This window comes from Netta rufina, assembly GCF_964035555.1.
Source record: "Netta rufina genome assembly, chromosome: 6".
Lineage (NCBI taxonomy): Eukaryota > Metazoa > Chordata > Aves > Anseriformes > Anatidae > Netta > Netta rufina.
Genome location: NC_140129.1, coordinates 39,853,245 through 39,879,824, shown reverse-complemented (window position 1 = coordinate 39,879,824; position 26,580 = coordinate 39,853,245). Strand labels below are relative to the sequence as shown.

General features: G+C 43.2%; 1 protein-coding gene across 1 annotated transcript in view; it reads left to right on the top strand.

The window, feature by feature from the left end:
• The window catches only part of ACVR1 (activin A receptor type 1), a 59,778-nt gene extending 35,963 nt beyond the window's left edge, over window positions 1–23,815 (top strand). Inside the window, exons 5-10 of the mRNA XM_084289658.1 lie at window positions 2,377–2,476; window positions 4,649–4,795; window positions 7,239–7,514; window positions 11,331–11,528; window positions 17,627–17,757; window positions 18,551–23,815. Of these exons, the coding sequence (XP_084145784.1) occupies window positions 2,377–2,476; window positions 4,649–4,795; window positions 7,239–7,514; window positions 11,331–11,528; window positions 17,627–17,757; window positions 18,551–18,685 (987 nt within the window). The 3' untranslated portion in view covers window positions 18,686–23,815. The remainder of the gene's footprint in view (window positions 1–2,376; window positions 2,477–4,648; window positions 4,796–7,238; window positions 7,515–11,330; window positions 11,529–17,626; window positions 17,758–18,550) is intronic.
• Window positions 23,816–26,580: the final 2,765 nt, after the last annotated feature.

The window sequence follows — 26,580 nt, the reverse complement described above, 5'->3', positions numbered from 1 at the left end:
AGGAAGGAAAACGAGCTCTCAGTTCACATTAGAAAACAAAATAGCAGTCTCCAGTCACTCTTAAATGATCTTGTTCTTGAGCAGTCATTAAAAAATTGTTAGGAGGAATGGGATTTCATGGGATCTAGCTGAGGCCTGGTAGTGCAGTTTGCTGGGAATGTTACGGTTGATCATGCTTATGCTTTTCTATCCTATTTTTGTTTTTAAAGAAAAAGCCCAGTAATACAGGGCACCCAGTTATTAATGCTTTGAACTAGTACAGCTCTTAAGTGCTAATACCCAGCTACTTTTAAAGGTTAATAAGATTTTAACATTCAATCAGAATCTTATTCATGTTCTTTGAGCATACACCTTAAAGTCTGGTTTCCATGCACTAAAAATACCAGAAAGTGATAAAACTCATAAGAAGTCATGAAAGATTTTGTGGAGTATTAATTGCACGTCTCATGTATGTGATACAGGTAATAGGATAATAGTCCCATCACCTTGTTGATTTCAAAACCCTTCTCAGTTGTTCATAACTATGTCAGATTTGAATAGTGTGGGCCAGAACATTCCACAGAATTACACAATGTCTCGGGTTGGAAGGGAAGGGACCTTAAAGATCACCCAGTTCCAACCCCCCTGCAGTAGGCAGGGATGCCACCCCCTAGATAAGGTTTGCCAGGGCCCCATCCAGCCTGGCCTTGAACCCTCCAGGGATGGGGCACCCACAGCTTCTCTGGGCAGCCTGCTCCAGGGCCTCACTGGCCTCTGAGTGAAGAATTTCTTCCTAATGATTTAATGATAAATGATAATTGACAAATTAATGATAAATCTTCCATGATTTATCTACTACAGGATGAGTACTACAGGATGAGTTTTTCTGAGGGGGTGTTCATCTGCTGTGGTTCAGCTGTTTTAATGAAGGAGAATTACAATAAACTAGTTGAATTGTGTTGTTTGTTTTTTTGTTTGTTTTTTTAAAGTTCTAGTTTGCAAGGGACTTGAAATTCATCAGAGGGACCGCTGTAGTGCCACAGGCGTGCTTGGAGTTCTCTCTTTTGAGCCACTTCAGAAACTTCAGATTTAAAAAGCTTGCTCATGCGTGAGGAGGGAGGGCTGTGTGCCTGGCAGCTGAGCTGAGGAGGCCGTTAGGAAAGCGTAATGGTACCGGGCAGGGGGCAGAACGAGGAGTGAATGAGGAGGAGCAGAAAGGCTGCAGAGTGCTGACCAGCAGCTAGCCAGCCGTTCCTGCTGCCCCAGAGGCCGAGTGGGGCATTCAGGAGTGAGGAAATTGTGGTTGCTGCCCTGGCCTTCTGCTGTTGGAGCTTCCTTCTGCTCCGAACTGGCTGAAACTCAGCTTTGCACCAGTGTGCACCATATTTCTTGTAAATCCCCTCCCCAGAACTGGGGCGGATTGCGTGTGCGCAACCAGGCCGGGGCTGCTGTGCACGCTCACCCGCTCCCTCAGGTCTCTTGGCCATCTCCCCTCCAGGAGGGGTTCAGTTTTGGGTGCTGGGGGCCACCACCTGGCGGAGCAGCTTCTGCGTGGAAGCCTTTTGCTGCTCTCTGGTTGAGGGTGAGCAAAGTGGTTAAGCAAAAAGTTCTGAGTGTCTTTCCAATGCATGTCTATTCACAAGGATGCATAAAGCAGACTGAGAATCCCCAATACCCCGGATCAGCAGGTCTGGGACATGACTTGAGCTCTGATTTAGTAAAAGCACATTTGTGGTGCTGTGCCCTGCTAGTCCTCTTTAACAGGGAGAAATCAGGGGGCACTGGAAGAATGGGAGAAGTCTGCGTGCATATTCACAAGCAAGTGGTGCTTTTCTTTGACAGATCAGTGACATACAGAGTCAAGAGATCGTCATAAGCTCAGTAAAAGGACAAAGTGTTGAAAAAAGTGTGAGCAGAATCTCCTAATAGAGGATAGTTTGTATGCTGCAAGTGAGCTTCCAGGTTCACAGGCAGTAAATGTTAATTCTTAAAACAAACAAAGCTTGTTTGGAAAGAAATTGTGCTGTAATGCAAAATAAGATAGAGACATAAGAAATCTGAGAATGAGACAAGGCTTAATTTGTTTGCTGTTCCTTGTTTTGTTGTCCATAAGATTTCCAAGAGAAACCAGTTATACATAAGTTGTAGGTCCCCTTCTCTTCTTCTTTTTGCACAGTATGGTCTCTGATGGTGAAACCTTGTGAAGAGTGTTGTCTGCCCATCTGTACAGTGGCAGCAGTATATCTTGGTCCCGAGTGGCCAAGTAGTATCACCAGAGACATGGAGATACCAATAAGCTTTAACTTAAGCTGTCCTGTGAAGAGGTTTACCTTTGTATATTTAAATTACAACATGAATTACCCTGTTTTCCATCTTCTGATTTTTTCTTTTGAACAGGATTTATTGGACCATTCCTGCACATCTGGAAGTGGTTCTGGACTTCCTTTCTTGGTGCAAAGGACGGTGGCTCGCCAGATCACGCTTGTGGAGTGTGTAGGTTAGTACAAGTCTTGTTCGTGTCTAGTGCTGAGTCTTGGTAACAAATGCAGGTAGAAAACTCTATCTTGTATCCTAATTGCTGTTTTCTCAGTTGTGTATAACGTGAAACTTTTCGTGCTTCAGCTTACAGGATATATTTCTTTTTGGTAAGTGGAGTGACGCTTGTTCTCCTTTGTGAATGTTCTGATAACTGGGAGTCAAGGAAAAGGCAGTTTTCACCATCCCGACTTCACCGGGGGCCCTGACTTTCAGTTCCTGCGAGGATCCTAGAGCCATGGGACCAAACCCTCATTTTACGTAGGCTACAGAGTTTACAGAGTTGGCTTGTGTCTCTGATGATCCTTGCTGCAGCCTTCCACTCTTAACAATGGTTTCAAAAGGACTTTGAGACTATTAAAAATTAGTTCCAAAATATCTGTCTTTCTGATACATTCTGTAGCTTACTTGCCCTGCAGTGTTGCTTTGGGAGTGTGCAGTGATGTATTGTTGCTGGTCTATCCCTCCCTAAAGGGCAGATCTTTTTTTTAATTAAGAATAAATAATTCCTAGTAATTCTTCCTTAAAACTCTTTTGAGTCTTTTTTTTTTTTTTTTTTTTTTAGAACTTTATTGTTAACTTTAAGGGTCTGTTACACTTTTCTTCAGCATGTGTGTATTAATTGAATAGTGTTAAAATCGAACTTAGTATTTTTAGGAAGCACTTGGGTCAAGGTGTCCCAAGGCAGCGACATTGAGCCTTGATGCTGTGCTGATGCAAGAGAGATGGAGGAGGTGTGATAATGGTTGATTCTATTAGGGGGAAAAAAACACCACATTTTAAATGTTTTATGCTGCTGCTTCAGTGACTTGAATTTGGAAGCATTTAAGACACTCTTGTAAGTCACTAAAAGTTTGAACTTGTCAGGGTCTTAAATTAAGCCTGAGACTACAGTGACTGAATTGTGGTGAGTCTGTAGAGACTTGGTCTACATTTTGCCAGTGTCTCTTGGCTTCTGGCTCCTGGTGTGTAGCGAGTAGGCACACGTGTTCACACTTGCATTAAATCCTACTGTACATCCTGCATTGTTGTGAAACTTCTCATCAGAAACTGTGGAATATGATATGCACGATTATCTGAAGAGCTATCTAGCCTGCAGTATGGAGGTGTGTGTGTGTGTGTGTGTCTTCCCTTGGAATTATGCCTGCTCTTGAGGTAACTCAGGCTGGCGGTATTTCCAGAGACCGCGTGCTTTAGCCTATATAGCAGGAGGAGATAAAAGTGCCTGTGCAGGAATTCTCTTCTGGGTTGACAGCACTGAGCCATCAAGCGATGGGTATCTGTGTTCACTTGGTTTTATCTGCTGCTTACTGATATGTGCCTTTAGGAACACTGAATGGCTCGGCGATGATGGGCAGAATTTGGATGTTTATAGTGGTCAAATCACACAGAATGCATTGCATGTCAACCCTCAGGCTATTGTATTCCAGCTGCCATGAAGATGATGATGAGCAGAAACTTTTCCATTGTGCCTGCTCCGGGATGTTGCTTTGCTGACAGGCATTTGATACTTTCATATATTATTTTACACTGTTTGCTCGGCGTGCAGACAGTGTGTACTGATCCCCACCTGACTGATGTTTTGGTTATGGTCTGTGGGGTGTGTGTATGCGTTTCTTCTGTCCTCCTAACTTCAGAAATCATTGGTATATTTGTATAAATTTATTGGCTGCTCTCAGCATCGTGAGGCTGAGGTAACCTTGCTTCAGGGAATTGTATGTGAAGTGCTATTTTCTTTCTAGACAAAGTGGAAAAGGAATTATTGCACACAATGCATTGTGGAAAATTTTAGAGGCAAATAGGCAATTATGTTGGGTTGTAGAGAAAATAAAATTTTAGCTGTGTCCTGTAGCCTTGTTCAGCTGTGCTACAAATAGCACACATGGTATTTCACATGTGTGTACGTGTGCCTAAGTATTTATGCATACTGCCAGCAAGCTCATGCTTGTTAGAAACTTGTTTGGGTTTAATGGCATAGTGTCTTTACATATTGTCCTGTTAATATTATAGAAGGCAAAGGATGGCAACGAATACTAAGGTTTGTGGTGCTGTCACTTAGACTAAATTCACCCAGTCAGTCCTGTGAGGATTTATAGTTCACAACTGTTAATTACTGTGTTTTTTTGCTGACCAGGAAAGGGACGTTATGGAGAAGTCTGGAGGGGTCAGTGGCAAGGAGAAAATGTTGCTGTGAAGATCTTCTCTTCTAGGGATGAAAAATCCTGGTTCAGGGAAACTGAATTGTACAACACTGTATTGCTGCGGCATGAGAACATTTTAGGTGAGTAGAACAACCATATTTATGTTGCTCATAAAGGTAATTTAACAGTTAACTCGTAAAGTACTGCAAATTTGTCACATATCTTGCAGTCTTCAGGAGTTGCCTCCTGTACTTGCATTAAATGGTTGAAGGAAAATTTTTAAGGGGGGAGACTTGCAGGAAGGTGCTAAAATCTGAGTCCCATAACGAAGTGTCTCAGCAGCCATGATTCATTGTCCTTCTGCAGAAACAGTCTTGCAGGAGGTGATCAACGAGATGAATTCATTGTTGGCAGCATAGGACGTAGAGATGAAGGGAGGTGCCACAGACCCTCATGCTAAGAATTCAGCCTTGCAGCTCTTGTTGTGGGGTAGCAAAATGGCAAAGTAGGGTGTTGTGCAGTATGTAGGCAGAAAACTTCTAGTGGATCTGTTTTTGTTGTAACTTTAGTTTAACTGGGAGAAAGAGTGGGCAGGAGTTTACAAGGGGACTTAAATATTTGAATCTTTTTCCTTGTGCCCGAATAAACTGTGGTATGAATTCATTATTCTCTGCTTAATGCAACTGTTCTGCACAGAGATTGGGTCAAACTGGTAAGTCGTCTGTGGTGTTTAATTTAAACTATAATTGAAGTTTAAACTTCAATATGTATTTGCAAGGAAACAAGATAACGTGCGATGATTTTTAATCTGCATCCTTCGTACTTCGTGTGCTCAGTTCCAGGAGCTTAGAAAAGGGCTGCTTTTGTCGTGTTAACCCTGGCTGAAGCTTAAGTAGCCGTTTTGATTCCTGGTAGAGACAACCCTCTTTGGTGTGCCAGCCTTACAAATAACAGTAACACCTTGTCTTCTGTTTACTGGCTTTACCTCGCTCACAATTTTTCTTACTTCAGTCAGTTTTACTTGGGCTCCTTCCTCTTGTTTCCTGACTGAGAATATTCCTTGGCTCTATAGCTTACCCTGCTAGATGTTTGTTTGTTTCCTGAAGCAATTCCTTTGTTACTACAAAAATAACTTAGTGGCCTCCTGAAATGTGAGTTATTGAACTTTCCTTCCCCAGAGAGCAACTAACTTGGCTGAAATTGCGTTACACACTTCCCATGTTCCTCTGTTTGTGTTCAGTCTTTCTTGATAACTGTCAAATTTGTTGGCTATTTTATAGAAGTTTTTTAGATGCAATATTAAACAATATCACGGATTACAGAAGTGTCACATTGTGGAGAAATCTGACTTCTAGGAGAGAAAGTGGTGGGTGTTCTTTCTGACAAATGTCATATGTGGGCTTTTAATAAACATGATTTGTTTCTCTGTCTTGAGAGTAAAACTTCGGCTGCTTCCCAGCTAAAGCTGTTGAGACCAACAGTGTGCCTCCACAAATCCAGAGGAACCAGGAAGGGAGCTACGCCTGAACATTACGTTCAGTTTTAAGACAGTTCATGGGCTTAGAAAAGAAATTCCTTTCTTCCTTTCTAGAAAATCACCGAGATACAGCTGTGCCGGGTAAAGGTGCTCTGCCTTACTTCCCCGTGGAAGTGATGCACGCCCCGCTTTGCAGTAGAGCTGCTCCTACTGCTATTTTTGCTGTGCTAATCTCCTGGTGCTGCCAAGCTCTCCTTAGCCATCTGCCGCTCCGTGTTCTGCAGCTCCATTGTGTGCCAGTGTGCAGTTAAGGAGATCAGGCATTTGGAGGCTGGAGCAGTCTCGGAGGTCAGGCCCCAGCCATCCCTGTGTGGTCTTTTAAACAATCAGATCATTGGGGTGGAAGTTGTTGCTGTGGTGAGATGTGCTTTTTTTCAGTCTGTTTGATTTGAAGGGTGTGACATTTCCTGTAGGGACAGTAAGCTTCTGACACGTGAAGGCTGATGGGTGAAGTGCTCCAGAGACTCACCTTGAATGTAAATGTGAAGCTGGTACAACATACATTGCCTGTTGGAGATTTGAAGCTTACACGAAACACTTCTAAACCTTTTCTCAGAAGCTTACGCTGGCTACTTCTTGTCCATGAATAAGAAATGAAATTTTATTGCTGCTTTGCAGTGTAATCCTGTTGAGTGGACAACAGCAGATGTGCTGCTACTACCTGGTGGTTTCGTTGTTTAACTGGAAGCTAAACCTGCCAAGTCTTTTGGAAGGGAAGAGAAGGAGGGAGAGTGGAAACAAACAAAGAAAAAACAAATGTGTTTTAAAAACTTTTTTCAAGTATGTGGTCCTGGCAACTAATTGTTTGGTGTGACTGAAAAAATAGGATATGGTTATTCTTGTGTGTAGGGTTGAGTTGGAGTTCCAGAATAAAACATCTTTTTTCCATCATGGTAATAACCTGCAGTCTGTTTTCAGTGCAGTATGATGGAGGACAAGTTTTAATTAAATTAAGTTTTAAATTACAGGAGAGGCCTAGTAATATTGATTCTTTTCTTAGGAGAGTCTTGAAGGAACTGTCATCTTTTTTTTTTTTTTTTTTTAAGGTTTTATTGCATCTGATATGACTTCCAGGAACTCTAGTACCCAGCTGTGGTTAATTACCCACTACCACGAAATGGGGTCTCTGTATGACTATCTGCAGCTCACTACCCTGGACACTGTCAGCTGCCTGCGAATAGTCCTGTCCATAGCTAGTGGTCTTGCACATTTGCACATTGAGATATTTGGAACCCAGGGGAAGCCTGCCATTTCTCATCGGGACTTGAAGAGCAAAAATATCCTCGTCAAGAAAAATGGACAGTGCTGCATAGCAGATTTAGGTGAGTTCATTTCAGTGCTAATATACTCTGCGTTCCTGCAGTAACGTAATTATAAATATATTAGATAACTCCAACCTGAAAAGCTTTGAAGTAACCTTAAAATAACCTTTTTTGGTGTTACCCTGCAGGATTGTAACAGCCGCTAGATGGCACTTACAACTTAGAGATGCTGCTCTGCTGCCACCGCTACTGAAGAGGCTCAGTACAGTGTCTGAGTTCAGAAATAAATGCATTGTTTTTGACTTGTTCTTAGGGTTTTAGTTGCTGAATGCCATTCATAGATTTCTGCACGTAGCAGTTGTTAGGGTTCGCTTTGCTTCTGAAGTAAATGTCCTCCTGTTTGATGTCTAAGCATCATGCGCTCACTGTGCCAAGCTCTGTAGGTCTTAATGGCATCCGTCTAGCTAGAGCCTTTCCCCAGGTAATTCAGTGAGTCCAGAACTGAAGTCCCTTTGACCAGCTGGTTTTAGGCTTTTAAGCGGGTAGGATGCTGAGAGAGTTGCAAGAATGTTCATTCCAAGGGATGGGATTGCCTGCCAAAACTTATTTTGTAAATGCAAGGGAGAAGATAGTGGTAGAATTATAGTACAGGGAAGTCACTGGCTAGATTAGAAGCATATTAGTAAGTGGGATTTTTCATAGTTCCAGTGCATAATTCCTGTGGGACATGATGAACACCCAGGAAATACATAAATGCCACACACCTGAGCCACAGAGGGCTGGCCTATCTAAATTTGCAGGGGGAACAGTAAATTAAAAATAATAATAATAATAATAATGGAGGTGTATGTTGAAAAATGCAAAACTTCACAGACTGGCTTCTAATTCATAATTCACCCTGAGAAGAGGCTAGAGCATAACTGGCCTTGATTATCAATCACCACGCTAATCACGTGAAACCATAGAATAGCTTGGGTTGGAAGGGACCTTAATGATCTTCTACCTCCAACACCCTGCCATAGGCAGGGACACCTCCCATTAGGTCAGCTTGGCCAAGGCCCCATCTGCACTGGCCTTGAACACCCCCAGGGATGGGGCACCCACAGCCTCTCTGGGCAACCTGCTCCAGTGTCTTGCTACCAGTACAGCGAAGGATTTCCTCTAAATGTCTAGTCTAAATCTGTCTCTTTAGTTTAAGACCATTCCCCCTTGTCCTACCATTACCTACCCAAGTAAAGAGTCCTTCTCCATCTTTTTTATAAGACTCCTTTAAGTACTGAAAGTTTGCAATGAGGTCTCCCCAGAGCCTTCTCTCCAGGCTGAACAGCCCCAGCTCTCTCAGCCTTTTTTCATAGGAGAGGTGCTCCAGCCCTCTGAGCATCTTTGTAGCCCTCCTACTACATTTATCAGAAATCTGAGAGATTTTCTGAGATAGTACAGCCATAAATGTTTCCTGGTTTAGTTTTTATGATAAAATATATATATTTTTTAAACTTGAAAACTTCATGTATGCTCCTGTGATGCAGTCTTTACTTGTTATTTATGTGTAAAGAGAAGATTTAACAAAGGTTTTTCTTGCTTCTGGGATATATTCATGCCCTTTTTTCCTCTATAGCTTTGTCTTTTTTCTCCTTCTCTGGTGGCTTTCTCTTCTGTTTCAACAAATAGGCTATTAAAGAAAAATCGTGCTTACAGACTGATTAGAGCAGATAAAGACTCACTACAGCTGCCCAGAGCTAAGCTGGACTTGGTTCTGTCAGTCACCCCAGGTTCTGGATTTGCGATGTACCCACTAAGAATGTGTTGGTTTGGAAAACTGAGGAATAAAACTGCTTTGACACGTCTGCTGTTTGGAGTATGAGTTTGTCTGCAGTTCAGATGCTCCACTTCTGGCGCTTGGTGTTTGCTGCCATTCAGTCCTAGTCCTTGTGGCTGGCAGTAAATGCAAGAGCTTTGTGAATTGGCTGCTCTGCTTGTCCTTCAGCTGGATGCTAGTATCTCCAACAGCACCCCAAGTATCCAGAGCTGCAGTTACAAAACTGTCTGTTTCAGGTATGTCCTAGCTAAACAGAACCTGTGATAAAGTCCAAGGATAGATGTCAGCCTCACTTCAGTCTGTGACCACTGACAGACCTGGAGAAGTTCTGCCCTGCAGTTAGTCAGTTCTGCTTGTAAAGCAATTCATGTGTATGGTAACAGGTCTTACTGAGAAATGGCAGAATAAAGCTTGTATACAAAGAAAAATAAGCTCAACCCTCTTTTTACTCCCTCCTTCCATTCCACCGTCACTTTCCCCCCTAGAGACATGAACATCAGGCTGAAGCAAGAGCTGGTATTTGTATAGTATTTGTAAGGAAAATGCAAAGAATGCTAACAAAATGCATTTGCTCGATTTCTGTTTCTGGAAGATATTCCAGTATGCTAAAGGTGATTCGTTCACCATCCTGAAAACAATGTGTTTTAATACATATCCCTGACAATTTTTGCCCCAGAGATGTATTATTGTACAACAAGAGCTCCATTGTTTTAAATGTGCAGTGACATCTCCTGAGGTGAAAGGAAAACGAAGCAGTGCAATATCTGCTTCCTAACTTGTCAGCAGCATGGATGCCACCATGATGAGAACCTGATTACAACATGGTTGTCCCCTGACCTTGTTGCAACACTCTTGGTTTGTAGCGTACAGGATGCTGACTTGCATCCCTCGGCCCTAAACCTTTGACCTGTCAGTTTATTGGATCTGTTTTGCCCAATTTGGATGGAGCATTACGATTTTTAACAAAAGTTCTCCAGAGTCTTGACATGTTCAGAGTTTGCTGGGAACTCTTTTTCTAACCTCTGTTTCCAGTGTGGAAGATTAAATATACATATGTATGTATAATAATAAGTACATATTCAGGATTGAAAAAAAAAAACAACACACGGTATCTTTCTAGAAGTGCTATGAGCATTTTCTTAGCAACCTGAAATTATCTGAAGGGCATTTAAATTGCAGGAGAGAGTTTTCCAGATTGTGTTACTGTGAAACACAATCTGTATTGCAGACAGGTTAGTGCTTTGTGGGACTGAAGTAAAAGCTTAAGTTTCATCTAAAATAAAGTCATGTTAAATGTAAATAGTATATGTCCCTCTTACAAGAGTTGTTGAGGAAATCACGGAGTCTGTTTCTTTCCCATTGCTTAGTTATGTCATGCACCTGTTGCTGTTCAATTTGTAGTGCTCTCTGTTTACCACGGCAAGATGAGTACTTTGTGTGTTTCCAAATTTACAGTAATTTAGTCCCTCACATAATGTTCTTTGCTTAAATGTTTGGTAATTAGTAGAAACCAGGTAGAGTGGTTTTGACTGACTCATTTTAGATCACTTTGAGGATGTTTATTTTTCAAGCTACTACAAATATGGTGGGTTTTATTTTTCAGCTTTATTTTTTTAACTTGCGTATATCCATCATGCAGTGTTTTTCTTCTTTTCCCCACAGCTTGGTTATAACCGCCTACCCAAAAGTTCTATAAATAAATTTGAATGCTGGGTGAAATTGTTTTCTTCTAAGTAACAGATGCCTGGCCTTCTGCATGTATGTGCCTAGAGCGCCGGTGACATCCAGTGGCTGCAAAACACTCAATTCCTATAATAACACTTTACAACAGTGCAATAACATGCTTAATGGTAATCCCTTAGGAGATAATTGGGCTAAGTCTGTGGACACAGTGGCTGTTTTTGACAGCAGGTTTGGAGCTGACCCAGTTGATCTTTGGACGGTTGGACTCTCAGTTCCTTCCTTTTAAGAAACTGTCTGATGGGTGTCAGTGCTTGCAGTCAATTTGAAATGTGCGGCTTTGAAGGGGATTTAACTGTGTGTGTCTTTCTGTTGCTCAGGCCTTGCGGTTATGCACTCCCAAAGCACGAATCAGTTGGATGTGGGGAACAATCCCCGTGTGGGCACCAAACGCTATATGGCTCCAGAAGTCTTGGACGAAACCATCCAGGCTGACTGCTTCGACTCTTACAAAAGGGTCGACATCTGGGCTTTTGGGCTGGTCCTCTGGGAAGTAGCTAGGCGCATGGTTAGCAATGGTGAGTATCTAGGACTCCTGTCTTTGTTTTTAAAGTGTAGGAAGCAAATCATTCACTGCAAAACATCTGCCACTGAAATACATAGAATGTACAGCAACATACTGGACCTCCAAGATATTTATATTCCTGACGTTTTGCTGCCTCTTCAGAATTTAGGCTGGGTACCATGATGAAGTATTGTTGCCTCACGTCTTTTAAGGAAGAGAAGGAGAGTCCCTTGCTAAAGCTGAACTAATGATGAGAAACAATTTATGTCAAATAGTTGAGCTAAAATTTTAGACCCATCTCTGAACTTTTGTGTGCCATTAAACCATAGTGAATGCTTCTAGGTGTTTATTTCCTATGATAATACCTATGGAACAGAGAAAGAAGACGTAGAAAGTTAAGTAGTAAAGTGGTCAGCACTCAGGGATGCTCTTGATTTACCAAGTTAAACAGCCTCACAAAGCAGGATTTGGTTGAAGCACAATTCTGATTGAAAAAATGGTCTTGAAATTTCTGTTTTGTAATGCACGGTGTAGCATTATTTCATTGCCAAGGTCTCTGAATTTAAGAACCTTGAAGCTGGGTATCTGCTGGTGTGGTTTTTATTGTCCTTGTTAGCATAGCAGTCCTATCTGAGTTTTGTTCCTTGGGTTTTGTTCTCTGGGGACTCAGAAGATGCCCCTCAGGCACATGTGCAGATGTCAGCAGCGACAAGTTGTTAATTGTAACATGTTTAAATCTGAGGAAATTCTGAATCTTCATATTTGTTCATTACTTCTATTACTCCCATGTAAGCCAAAACTGGGATTCCATAACTGACATTAGACAAAAAAAAATCTGCTTCAGGAAAGACGACTGTTTGGTTGTGTTCCCGTGGCGTGGCTGGAACCCTGCAGCGCAGATGTCCTGTGCCAGCTGGTCCAAGCACGAACCCCAACGAAGGAAGCATGGTCAGAATGGCAGGCAGTGGTTTGTGGTGTCTTTTTGAGGAAACTATTGCAAGTGGGAATTTGAGGGAAGACTGTAGAGGAGAGGATTAAGGTTTCCTTGCAGATGTTCTCAGAAGGCACCTGCCAAGAGCCAGAGGGGACAGAGGAAGCATTTTTGCTGCAGAGAGATGGGTGTGAGTGAGCACTGAGTGGATGGGGTAGGCTGCCCTAAGCCATGGCAGTGAAGACTCGTGGTAGCTAATGCAGAGTAACAAAGGCTGGCTCCAATGCCAGAGGAAGTTATTTGCTCCATCTTGTTTCTTGGGCACCATCTCCCCTCTGCTTGCTGAAGCCAGTGGAAATCCTGTCCAGCTGCTGTCTCGTGGGACTCCAGGGAGCATGTAGGTTCTCTAGTGGCAAGCACATACTGTTGCTCTGTTATAATACAGGACTTTTAAATTCAAGCCTTTCATTTCATGTTACTTGTTGGTGGCTAAAATAATTTACCCATGAGTTTAAAAATAAATAAATAAAGTATTATTCCTTTGCCAAAGGTAGTTTTCAGTACAGCAGCCACCAAGCAGCTAGTTGTCTCCATTGCTGCAGAGAGACTTTTTCTGAGAAATCAGGCCCTTGGAAGGAGGCACTTCTGAGAAGATCTGTGGACCTTCCAAGTTTGCCAGGAAGCTCCCTGGGAACCCAAGCTCTGTCCCAAGCGCCTGTCTTCTCTAGGATATTTAAAAGGTGCTTAAACAAAGCTGACTTAGAGGTTGTAAAATGCAGCAGGTAGGCTCAGCAGGCTAATTGAAGCATCCTTATAAGCCGTCAATAATTCTAAAGTGATTTAAAATAGATTCTCCTCTGAAATCAAAAGACCAGGTTAATCTGTGTGGCTAGACAGCTGTTTGGGGTTTAACTTGCAGGGTCCATAGTGTGCAGTTCCTGGGTGAAACCTTAGGAGTGACACTAGGAGCAGAAGGGGACATCCACAGGCTTTGTGTCTCTGGCCAGAGCATAGCTTGTGATCCTGCCACCTTTCTTACTGCCCCGTCAGAGGAGCTCCTTGAAGAGGGATGCAGCAAGAGGAGGTGCAAGAACATGTCAGCTGAATCACAGGGAGGGATGATGACCCCACTCACATTAAGGTGTATGTGGTTAATTGGAGAAAGGAGGAAAGTCCTGTGAATTCATGGTGTTCATTTTTCTGTACTCTGTTCATTGGCAAATGTGTGTTGTAGGCAGTTACAAAGCGTTGCTGATTGCATTTCCCAATATCTGGAAACCTCTGGGTTGCAGTTCATGTCAGTTGGAGCGCCTTGAGGATTTGAGCCATAACTTTATTGTTCTCAGCGCAGCTTTGTGTTCTGTGCTCTGCCTGTTTCAGCAGCCTGTGGTCTGCCAGCTGCCGTGGTAGGACAGGGGCTGATGAATTCACTGGAATAGGCAGCGCTCCCTGCTACAAGGGTGGGAGCCAGTGCATGAGATGAGCGCGTGCACTGTGCTCCTCTGCTGTCACCTGGGGGATGGTGTTCCTAAGTGAGAGTGGTGGGACCAGCAGTACCTAAAGGGGTACGTGCTCCTGGGCGGGCACCGTGTAGCGTATCTTCTGCTTGAACCTAGCAGTCTACATCATGACCAAACTTCATATGTAAGATTTTGATATGTTTTTATTGCTAGCCTTAAATTTTGAGGAGCTCATCTGAAATCTGCTTAGCTACAGTGCTGTTTTGGAGGCTGATGAACCTTTTTGGAATATTAGATGTCTTACTCTTTATCTATTAATTTTTTTTGTATAGTGTGTGTGTATGGTAGATAACACACAGGCTTACCTAGTTACCTCTCAAAATGAAAATTTCACGAAAAGGCACATGTTTAAATATTCCCAATATATTTATTGATTATATATATATGTATATATAGTGCTACTTAGTGAGGTTTAGATTGTGTTTACAGCTTAACAAAGATAGTATGAAACTCGGCATGGACTGCAGACCTACCGAAGAGGATAAATAAAGGCTTCAGTAATTTAATTCAGACTGAGCTTGGTGCTACCATGGAAGCGCTTTTAACAGTAATATGGATACTTCATGACATTAGTCATGTCAATAAAGCCTTAAGTTTAAGGCGAATGTGATACTAATTTAACCGTACTTGTTTGCAGTTGTTTTGTATTTCTAGCTGTTGCCAGAAGTAATCTCATTTCCTTGCACTGGTTTGAGGTGAAGTAAACATTTTTCTCTCAAAAATCCAAATGGCTGGCTGTGTGGAAATCGTTACTTCATCAGGTGGTCATTCAGATAACCCTGTTTGATCTGTAATAAGACTTTGGCACTTGGAGTGAGCATGCTGAGGTCAAGGTAGTGTGCTCGTGTGAACCAGGTGATAGCATGTGTTAGATGGGCAAGAGACGCTATACATTTTGCTGCTTATCCTATGCTGCTGGATGCTTGCTGTCTACCATGTTCTGAGTGGAAAGACAAAGTCTGTTGCCGTGAGTCACCCTGGTTTTGCATATCCATTCTTGGAGATTCTTAAGTTGCTGTAATCTGCCCAGTGAATCTGGCTTGCTTTTTCTCTAATGGTCTGCGAGGTGACGGTGATTCTTAATATTTTTCTGTTGTGGAGTTTAATGTGTTACTAAGCCCCTCCACAGCCAGGAGTACTTGTGTGTGTGTTGTCTTTGTGCTTGGGTAGGGGCCCCTCCACATTTCTCCCTGTACTCAGAAGTGGGATTGAAGCCCCACGCATCTTACTCTGAGCAGTGCTTGTTCTCTGCAGAGCAGTTGTCCACCGCTGCTGGATATGTGCCTTTCCTAGTGTACAGTGCTGGGGCATCTTTATTTACCTGGCCTCTGACACACACACTCTTCAGTTCCTTGTGGACCTTCAGTGTCATTTCCAGTACTGTGACCTTGATGTTAATACCACAGACTGAAAGGTGGTTGCTGCTCAAAGCCGTGCCTGGTATGTTATCAGCATTATGTCTGCAAGGCTGTATCTGTTACTGAGGTATTTGGGTAGGTCTTACATTGCTCCAGCAGTATATTCAAAAGTGCATAGGATAAGCTTTCATTAAAGATGTAAAGAATAAAGGTGGAAAAAATGCTGCTCTGAGGTCCAATTGATTTGAATAGCAAGAAGACAGCTGCCCCAGGGAAAAAACAACAACACCCTATTGTCAATGACAAAAGTCATCTTGAAACTGTCCAGAAAATAGCAAGCTATAGGTCATGCTGAACAACTTTAAGGGGCTTTCTTGTAGTAAGAGGCTTGTTTTCTTTCCTCTGGAAGTGGGCAAGGGAAGCGTGTCACAGTTCAGGACGACAGTTCTGTTAGGAGTAGTGGTGTGGGCTAGAGGTTACAGTGGCTTGCTGGCATAGCAGACAAACTGTTGCAGAGCCAGCGGTGATCCCACAGGGTCTGTGACGTTTGGCTGTGGTAGAGCAGAGTACTTCAGAACTACTCTATTAGAGTAAAGGCTAGACCAAATTCAGTTCGTATGTGATATATCTTATCTGAAGTAGCCATCGATATACTCTGTTGGAAAGGCCACATGAATGTAGTGAATTAAAATAGAGCTGGACTCTCTCCTAGTGATAAAGGTAATCCATTAATGTCTTAATGACCCTGGCATCACTTTCAGAGTTGTATGATGTAGCTCTGAGGCTTTGCATATGTTTAGAAAAAAACCACTACTACTTTTTCTACCATTTCAGAGGATACAGATACACAAGAGATTTTTGTAGTTTCAAGTTCTTGCAGTAAGTTTTATTTTGTGTTCTGGGAGGAAGCAGGAGGAGTGTAAAACTAAGATTTCAGCCTTCTAGATGATGTTCAGTATATGCAATTAAGAATTGCTTGGAAGTGTAGGTGATGCAGCTTCATGCAGCGTGTAGCACAGGCAGTCTGTCATGTGTCCCTGTCAGAACACCACAGGGCAATCCCTGCAGTCTAGGAGGCGTTCGTTCTGGTAGCTTGCTTGGGTAGCCAGATCTTTGAACTGACCTCCAGTTCCTTACGTGAGCTGCATTTGCTGCAGACCGGTTCTCTTTGGACTAGTCTTCTCAGGTAGGGATTTACTGATTTTTACAGAGAACCTATGGGATTTTGATCTTTATCTTCAACAGAACAAGAAAACTAAATCCCAACCACTGTAGCAAAGTTTCTATTTCTTTGGATATTCTGAAGTAGAAAAAAGGTTCTCAGAAAATGTCCTGAATGTCTTGTGCATCTGATGATAGGACAGCTGCCATCTGCTAAAAAGCAGTTCTGGCGTTGTTCTGCCCATGTTCCTGCTGTACGCAGCCAGCCTCGTTCACTCGGTATTTCTCCGAGCTGCTGGCTCAAATGTCTGCCTTTGAACACTAGTTTTTAAATTGGCTTCCTAAGAAAGTTGAGTTCCCTGGATCATTTGTGAGCTTAATCCACCGATGAAACAGCAGTGCTGCACACATGCCTCACTGAGTAGGCAAAAGGCTTTCTAGCCTGCCAGTTTTGTGTAACCTGGGTGATAAGCTGGGAGCACACACATCAGCTTTTTGTTTCCTCGCTTTTCAAAGTAGAATCTGTGAAAGTCCATTCAGATACTGGTTGCCACAGACTTCCAGGTGTTTGGTTTTGTGATGGTATGCTGTACTAGTGTTGTACCCTAGGCATTTTACTACATGTATATAACAAGAAATTGTACGTGAATTTCCAGCATTTAGTGACTGTAGATACTGGTGTCCTTTTTGGACTTTGTCATGAATCAAAAAATAAGACAAAGTGTCTGATGAGCCTACTAAAAACAAACAAGCAATGCAGACCTGGAAACTTTTATACTTTGCTAGTAGAAATCCCTGTTTTCTAGTAGTCGCTAAACTTCTGTGCATTATAGAAAGTGGCCTTCTGGCAAGTGAAGCTCAAGCATCACTCACTACAGCTCAAGCATCTGCAAAATGGATATGGTTTCTAATCTTCAGTATTATAGTATGTGCCAATTAACATTTTGGGTAGGAAAAACTCTTCTATAGTAGTGCTATTCTGTTTTTTTTTTTTTTTGTGACAATTTGACATGGTGGTATTGATTTATTTTAAAAATATTATTGTGCTTCTTGGGTGGTTAGGTCATGGGTGTTCTCTTTGCAGAGATGCTGTTTCATTGACAGTTAGTAAATAATGCCTCTCTTGTTTGTATCTCACTAGGTATTGTAGAAGACTATAAACCTCCATTTTATGACCTGGTCCCAAATGATCCCAGTTTTGAAGACATGAGAAAAGTGGTCTGTGTAGATCAGCAAAGGCCGAACATTCCCAACAGGTGGTTCTCAGACCCTGTAAGTGGATATGCCTGTGTATGGTTTGCAGAAGATATGAGCTGATCTTTCTTCTTCTGAACTGTAGTCATGCAAGCTATTTTCAGTTGTCACTTGAAATTGAAAGGGAGCCTTCCTGTGACTCGTAAGCATGCAGATTTACAACAGAATTTTGATCCCTCTCCTGCCTACAGGCTAAGGGACTGTTCTTGAAAGGCTGCTGCTGAAACATGTTTTTATTCAACAGAATTAGTCTGGACTCCTCAGGTTGACCAGTTGTTGTGTTCTTTATTTCTGAAGCTGTGGAGCTTGGTTTGAATCTGGCTGGGGCCTGCACTGCTGCTAAGTCTCATGTTAGGTTTTGGTTGTAGAGCCATGACCTGTGCTGCCACACCAGCCAGCTCTGAATCCCAGTCATCTGAAGCTGCTCTGGATGTGATGAAATCAGACAAAAATGTGTATTTTCTCTGGCTTTTTGTCATTAACCTTGTAGGAAACAGTTTCATTGAAAAGATTTGGTAGTGTTTTTTCAAACATTTTTTTTTTGGACTTCTTAAAGATGATGCTAGTTTGACACTGCAATCAACCCATTGTCTAGTTACTTTTTCTTTTGTTATTGAACTACTTTTCAACACTTGAAACTTGTGTATTTCAAATACCCGAATAGTGTTAAGTTATCTCTAGACTCTGAAAATTGACTAATAATGAGGCAATAAAACCATGTTGTGTTAGTGCTTAACAACCCAATCTATTGCTTTTCTGACTTGTGATTTATATACTTACAAGTGTCTTGTGTTTCTTATTCTTTTCCCAGACATTAACATCTCTTGCCAAGTTGATGAAAGAATGCTGGTATCAAAATCCATCAGCAAGACTAACAGCCCTGCGAATCAAAAAGACTTTGACCAAAATTGATAATTCCTTAGATAAACTGAAAGCTGACTGTTGACCTTCTCATGGTGCTCTCCTGACAGGAAGGCACTTGTCTGGTTCAGAAGTAGTCTGGCTAGACGGTTTATATAATTGGTCCCCATGTGGCTTCTTATAGAGGCAGAAGTTTCTACCAAGCCATCTGTTTGGGAGACATCAGAACCATATGGACTTTGCTCAGTGACTACAGTGGGCATTTCACAAATGGTCAAGCTATAAAGACTCATGCTGGATGTACTGTTGCAAAGGTAGTGGCCTGAAGGAAGACAGAGAAATCCTAAGACAAGATCAGGGCATTAAATAATGGCTTTGAACAGCTACTTCCCCCCTATCCCCCCCATTTTTTTTAATCCTCCTAATCACTCCCAGGGTGAACACATGGAAGTGGTAAATTTTAATCAGCAATATTGCCTGTGCTTCTCTTCTTTATTGCACTAGGAATTCTTTGCATTCCTTACTTGCACTGTCACTGTTAATTTTAATGACATGACTTGCCAAAAATATGATTGGCTGTATACTACATTGATCTATGCCTGAATAATAGGAAATGAATTTGGTAAACTGAAAATGTAACTGTCAGATTTTAGCTGCATTTTACATGTGTACTGATGTTTACAATAATGCTGAACATTAGGAATTTCTCGTTTATACAAAACTTGCAAATTATTTATTACTAGTGCACTTGCCAGTTTTTTAAACTGTAAAATAAGTGCATAAAGTTAAAGCTTATTTTTATGTGGCCTCTTTCATGATTTCTTACACAAATGTTTTTGTAACACTATAACCTGAAACATAATTGTTTTCTGTATTATCATATTACAACTCAATAGTCACATTTTAAGTGCTTCACATTTGTAGGTGTGTGGTCTGTAACAATTTTCAGTTCAAATATGGAACATATATATAGCTGTTACCCACATGACAATGTGTCTAGTATCTTACTGATCTAGAAGAGGAAAGCAGTGGAGGAATTAACTAGAATTTTAGGTCATGAATGCTGTGGGGAGAATGCATTTTATTTCTTCTAAGCTATATAATATGCATTTAAACTCTGCCAGAAAAAAATAACTATTTTGTTTTAATCTACTTTTTCTATTTAGTAGTTATTTGTATAAATTAAATAGAATGTTTTCAAGTCAAACAAAAGAGTGTTTTTAGTTCTGTTACTGTCTATTGGTAACAAATGTATACTAAGCAGCAATGGGTATTTCCAGTCACATGCTCCCAGGTAAATAATGTTGGTTCAGGTTAACACCAGATTTAAAACCAAGGTACTGAGGCTTATTGACTGTTGTTTGTCTGGGTGTGTTTTTTCCTGTGCTGGGCTGGATCCCAAAATAGTACAGCACGGAAATGGTGTACTTTTTGGATATGACATCAACTGTGTCCATGCAAACCTCCTAAAGCATGCCTTGCAGAAGGGGATGTGTTGTCCCTTAATCTTATGGGGAAGAATTCAGCTTTGTACCTGGAAAACTGTGTTCTCTACCTGTACCTCTTGGTATTTTCATATCGTGTGTTTCTCCAAATGGAAGAGTAACTATGGAGTGACAGTGTTCTTTTATCTTTTTTTGAAAAAAAAACCTCCTTGTTGGCTTGAAATCCTCCAGGTAATCTAAGAACCTAAAAAAGTACTGAGCCATTAAGCCATGTTTCATCTCTGCATTCAAAATTTTCTTTAAGGTTCCCTTCTTGGCTTTATGGCTGCCAGATTCTGCTCTCCTCTTCCCTCTAATTTCTCCTTCTCAGTCCCAGTCTTCCTTGTCCTCCTATGACTGAGTGGCCTGCCTTTTTCTACGTTTCTACTCGTGTAGAAATAGCAGCCTAGTTTGCAGATAGGCACTTCATGGGTTTAAGAGACTGCATAGGATAGCCCTGCAAAACAGAATTGCTAGCAGTTGCCAGGTCTCTTAATTATACTTTATGAGAATCTGACAAGATCTAGTGCTGCCGAATATATGTATTATATATTGGTTTTTAACAATATATGCCTGAGTGCATTCTGGTTTGCTTTGGATATGCACGCTGGGCTGACTGTTAAACAGCTGCAGCCTGGGAAGGAGGGTGTTTCAGAAACGAGTCGAATGAATCAATCTCTTGGGTTGAAGGTGTTATGTGAGTGGAAGTAATCGTGAATGTTGCAACTACAAAATCAGTAGTGAAGTTAGCGATAATCTTCTGACACAGATTATTGCCTGAGGTTCCTTGGTTCTAGCTGCCTGGTGCACACGTGTGTGTTTCTTCCCTGTACACTTGTGTGACAGAACAGGCTGGTGCTTACACCAAACGGGATGCGAGGCAGCCTGAGGGCCCCGACTGCCGCAGTGCGCAGGTGAGCACAGCCAGGGACCTCTGGAAGTGGAGGTGAGAGGGAGGTAGCTGGATGGACAGCCAGGGACAAAGCCTGAGGCAAAGCTCAGTGCACAACGGGAGTTCAGCATGGGTTTGCCAGGCTTTTTGCTTGGAGTTTTCACCTCTCAGCATTTATTACTGGAAGTATTGGAGCAGAGAGACAATCTGTCACATGGATGATTAACAGCACTGACGGTGTTGGCTGAATTGGTCATGCCTTTCTCAAACAGTAAAATATCAAATCACAGCATCTTGCAGATATTAGGAAAGATGGTTACATCAAATCCTTGGCCTCTTTGTGCTGCAGCATTTTCTGAACAGTACCGTGTATGTAGAAGGGTGACACGAGTTCAGCCTGGACATGGCTCTGTGCTCTCTGCAGCATCTCAGCGTGCCGTTCCTGGCGGTGTGGCTGTTTGGGCTGCAGCACTGGGTGCCAGTCCTGTCACCTGTGTCGGACCCAGCTGGATCCTGCGGGGTGCTGGGCTGCTGGAGGGAAGCGCACAGCTTTCCAGGGGGCTCTTCCAGGACAGGGCTCTGGAAATCACTGCCTTCTGCTGAGCTGGGATACAGGCTTGGTTGAGGAACCTTAGTGTAAGCTAGAACTCCGGTCTCATCTTTCCCTGCCCATAAAGCAGAGACAAGCAGCTAAAGGAAGAACACAAACCTTGGCAGAACCTCAGCAGTTTGGTACTGGACATTCAGTGTCCCAGAGCAGGATGCTTTAAGTGGTGGTGCTGCTGGTGGCTTCCCATAGCAGATCAGGATGTCCAGGGGTTCTTTTAAACAAAATCCATGTTTGTGCCCTGCAAATGAACTACTTTTGGTCTAGGCTTTGACTGAACAATTGGAAATATGAACTATTTTTTTAATTAGGTGAGCATTCAAATTTACAGCAACAAAAACACCTCTGAGTAGGGAAAAAATATCATAGGGATTAATTTGTGAGCGTTAGCAACAAGTCATTCAGTCCAGCTGCTGGCTGTACCACAGTCTGTGCTTCCAAAACAGCAGAAATAGCAAAGTGCTCTGAATATTCATCTTGGGAGCTGGAGGGTGGTGTGCCTGGGATCAGAGAAGGAGAAACTTGGTGATAGCGAGGGATTATCTTCGGTCTCACTTTCAAGGGTCTGTTTGAATAGTAACAGGAGAAAACTTGTTGCTGCCTTCCCCTGAAGGTGTCACGGCTTGGGCGAGGGGAAGCCACTTCAGAGTTTCCAGGTGAGGTAGAGGAAGACAGCCGCCCTCCACCCCCCGTGGTGTTTTTCCTGTATGTTTATTAATGGATGTTCCTCTAGTCCTCCCATAAAATCTAATCTTCTAAAGAGATTTGGAATGCTTATATATAATCTGCTGCTCTCAGGGCGTCGCAGTATTTATTGCTATGGAGATGGCACAAGCCGTTCCGTAGTTGATGTTGAATTATTCATGTGGCTGGCAAATCTGTGCTGAATACTGCCAGCATGGACCTGGGGTGTTGTCATTCAAACAGGGCCAGGCTGTGTGTCAGAGCTCCAGTAAGAGAAGTAAATGGATGGAAAAATAAAAGAAGCATCGAGGCATCAGCACGTGGGTAGCACTGACGGTTACATGGGAGAGGATAGGCAAGAAAAGAGGTACTCTAAGAAAAAAGCAACCCCCCAAAAGCTAGTTTCCCTTTTCCATATGCAGTAGGTTTGTTTGTTGCTAGTTAGGATTATGTTGCACTTTGACAAATACATATCGGAACAGCTGCCTAAAGAAGCCTGTGGTCAGAGGCTCGTTTTAGTGTGCTGGGAATATGTGGCTGAAGTCTTCCTCTCAATTGTTTGTAACTTTTCTTATGGGTCTTCTGTGCTGAAAGCTTCCATGAAAATCCCTATCAAGCCTTCTAGACTTCTTATTTACCTGGATTAAACTGATCTGATAGAGAGAGAAAAGGAAAAACTCTCTTCCCTGTGGGGAGAAATGTTTGCTGAGTAAAAAGATCAGCCTTGGCACAGTTGTTGGCATTGGAGAAGGGAAACAAAGATGTTACAGGTGCTGTTTATTTGTATAGAGAAAATTTAAATCTTTCTCAAATACAGAATACTTCCATATTTTAAAGCCAAGACTTGTGTGGAAAAAGTAAGCATTTTATCAAATGTGGAGTTAATTATGTACCTGACAGATGCTCTCACCTGGGAATAACGCATTCACTTTATTCCCAGTTAGAAGAAAAAAAAAAACAACACATTTTTAGTGTCTGAACCAAGAAACCATGCCAAGACACATGCCAAAGAATGCCAGGGAAAGCTAAGTGCAGCTGTGCACAGGTCACGTCCATCTGGGCCCATCGTGGTGGAAGAGAAGGCTGCAGAGGCACTGCTAGCGCCGGAGCTGGGACCTCATCTGCAGCGTGCAGTTCCTCGCTGGTTATGGACTTGTGTCACTACCTCCAGAGCCTGTGTGGTGGAAAGTGAAGCCATGTGAAACGTCCTTCACAGAAGGAGACTGCAAAAGGGATCTTCCAAGAGGCTTGGGACATCTGTTTGCTGGGTCAGACCAGTTTTGTACAAGTCAGACGCCTTAGTGGTCCAGGAACGCGATCCGCTTGGGGATGGTGTCTACCGCGATACACCAAAGTGCCTGCCAGCTATCTGACTTGAGAGACTTGTCTAAATAACCACGTTTGTACGCCTTCTCACCGCAGTCACTGCTGCGTGCGCTGCTCCGCGCGTGGTGGCGTTTGTCCAAGCCGAGGAGCGGAGCCTTGCAGAGCAGCGCTGGTACGCGAACACGCGGCCTGGGGCAGCGCAGCTCCTCGGGACTATTTATACCTACAGCTCTAATAAATACCTTTGCTTGTTCTCGACTAAATAGTTACCATCTTCTTATGCTCAGGGTTTGGTAGACAACGCTGTGCAGCCTTCGTGCTTCTCCCTGTGCTGGGGCAAGGCAGGGTCACGGCGGGCAGGGAGGCAGGGGGAGCGCGGAGGCCACTGGAGGAGAAAGCCTCTCCCTTAAAGCCTCTCCCTCGCCTTCCTGCAGGGAGGGCGGTCGTGTGGCGGTGTGGTTTCAACACGTGTGTCGAGGCAATATGAGGGTTTTACACGAGGGTTTATGATGTGAAGTCAGTGATGAATCAGCTGCTTTCCATGTCTAAATGGTGCTAAAACGTCCCACAAGGCTCCCTCATCCTCCTCATCAAAAAGACACCAACTCGGGTTAATACAAACTCTTCCATAGATTCAAAGGCTATTTTTTAACAAGATTTCAAAGGTGCAAAAAGCAGCATTGGGGGTGGATACAGAGAGGGTTGCAGAAGTGTGTAGCAGCAGCCAGCTGCTGCCTGCTGGTTTGGGACTGCTGCTGTTCCAGCCAGCACTGAGTGCGCGCTCTTCAGCACACGGTTACTGATGGAGAGGCAGCCGGCAATACCTTTAAGTTTGGGGCTTGTTGGCTGTATGCATCCTCGCCTAGAGGAATGCACAAGCTCAGTGAGTTACTTACATGTACAAATAAGAACGTGCCTTGCTGGTCAGAGCAATGCTCTGTCCAAACCAGTAGCCCCAGCAGCGATGGAGCGCACTCATGTGCCTGGTGCCTGCACTCTGTTCCCTCCTTCATGTCCAGCATCCCAAACTATTGTGCTAGGGATAGGTAATTTAAGTCACACTCCTGCCTCACCGTCTTAAACCCATTTAATATCTGTTCACGGACCTGCTGCCCATGCGTTTCTCTAACTCCTCTCTGAATTCGCTGATCCCCTCTGCTTCCACAGCCTCCTGAGGTCTCCCAGCCTGCTGTGTGACAGTGCTAGTGCTGCCAGCAGGGGTTTGAAAACAAAGTGTGTTCTGGCTGTAATTGTGCAAGATGCGTAGTCTTTTTGCATGAGATACTTTGCCCCCTGGATATTTTGGATGCCTTTCTCTCAAAGGTATGGTTTGTATTTTGATTTTTGGGTGCTCCTGTGCAGAGCCAGGAGCTGGATGCGGTGGTGGTTGCGGGTCCCTTCCAGCTCGGGATGTTCTGTGATTGTCTGTGCTCTTTAGCACCACAGAGACCAGAACTGCAGACATACACCCCTCGTGTGAAGTCACCAAGGCTATATCCTGGTAAAACAATGCTGTTTTGTTAGTGATGACATTTGAGGTGGTGACCAACATTTTGCTGGCATTTTTGGCTGCTGCAGCACAGTGAGCAAAGGATTTTGGAGAAAAGACAATGATGGCACGGGGATCTTGCTTCCTGAGCTGTGACTGCCAGCTGAGTTTAGCGTCACGTAAGCATGGTTCATGTTTTCTTCAGAGGTGCATTTGCCACTCATCTCCTGGTCACTGGCAAAGCCGAACAAGTGAGTCCCAGCCATGACCACGGGGACCCTGCTGCAGCTTCTCCCCTGCGCGTGTAAGAACCCGGGAGCGCTGCGTCTGCTGGATGCCCGTCGTCCCCTTCATAGGAGCTGCAGCTGGGCAGCGAGGCTGGGTTTGCCTTGGTGGAGCTGTGCTCTTTTACTGCCTCACGGAGGCTTGGCAGGCCTGGAGGTAAAACTGGCGCTTCTGGAGTCCTGTGGGCTTGGGGGCAAAGGGGTCTGGTGGCAAAGCGAAGACAGTTCCCTATTGCTATTCTTGTAAAACTTCTTTCCTAGAAAGAGCATTTTGGTGTGTTTTCCTGAGTCACTGCTACCGCTGTCAGAGGAGTTCACGTTATCCCGTACTGACTGCATCTCACTTGAGCTGGTGTCAGGCTGGCTGCTTTGTCAGCTCACAGCTGTTCTGTGCTGCCGATTTTACCTAGCGCGCTTCAATGCACACCGTACACGTACCAGGCACCAGGAAAATGTTAAAATGGGTCTTGGAACAGTTTGGGAATTCTTTGGCTTTTTTTTTTTTTTTTCATTTGCTATGATCAACTGTGTAATATTTTTGCAAAAATATATCGTTCTTGTGGCAATTTTGGAAGCTTTCATCAGATTACTGAATGAACGGAGTAGGAGACAAATAGACAGCAAGACTGCTCTGCAGTTAGGACATGGACCTGGGATGCAGAGGGCTGAGGTAAGTGGTAACTACTGACCTGCTGGCTCTTGTCTATGCGTTTTATTCTGTTTTGCTTGCACAAAATTTCAATAGGTCTTAGTTTGCTCCTGATGTGGAACAAAACAAATTACAAAACAGAATTCTTGTTTTCCAGCCAACCCTAGAAGTACTTCCAGTTGGCAGATGTTTTTATGGTGTTACCCATTTCCAAAGACTCTTAAATCCCTAGGATATGCTATTTCTGTCCTACTATGAACCATGCCATGCAAACATCTAACTGGGGAGCACATTTGCCTCAAAGTGGTTTTTTGTCGTTTTTATTCTCCATGCCTTGTTTTTGTTTGCCTTTTTTTTTTTTTTTTTCCTCTCCGCTGGCATTTGGTGTGTCAAAGGCCTGATGAAGACTGGAGACAAAGGGTGAAAGATCAGCAGTCCCGGGTAACTGGGGACCTGAACCTGCAAACCACCGAAAGCTCTAGAAATGTCGTGAGATGCGAGTCGCTGGCTCTCCTCCTGTCTCGGCCCTCAGACGAGCTTGGTGGTAGGTCCTGAGGTGCTGGGC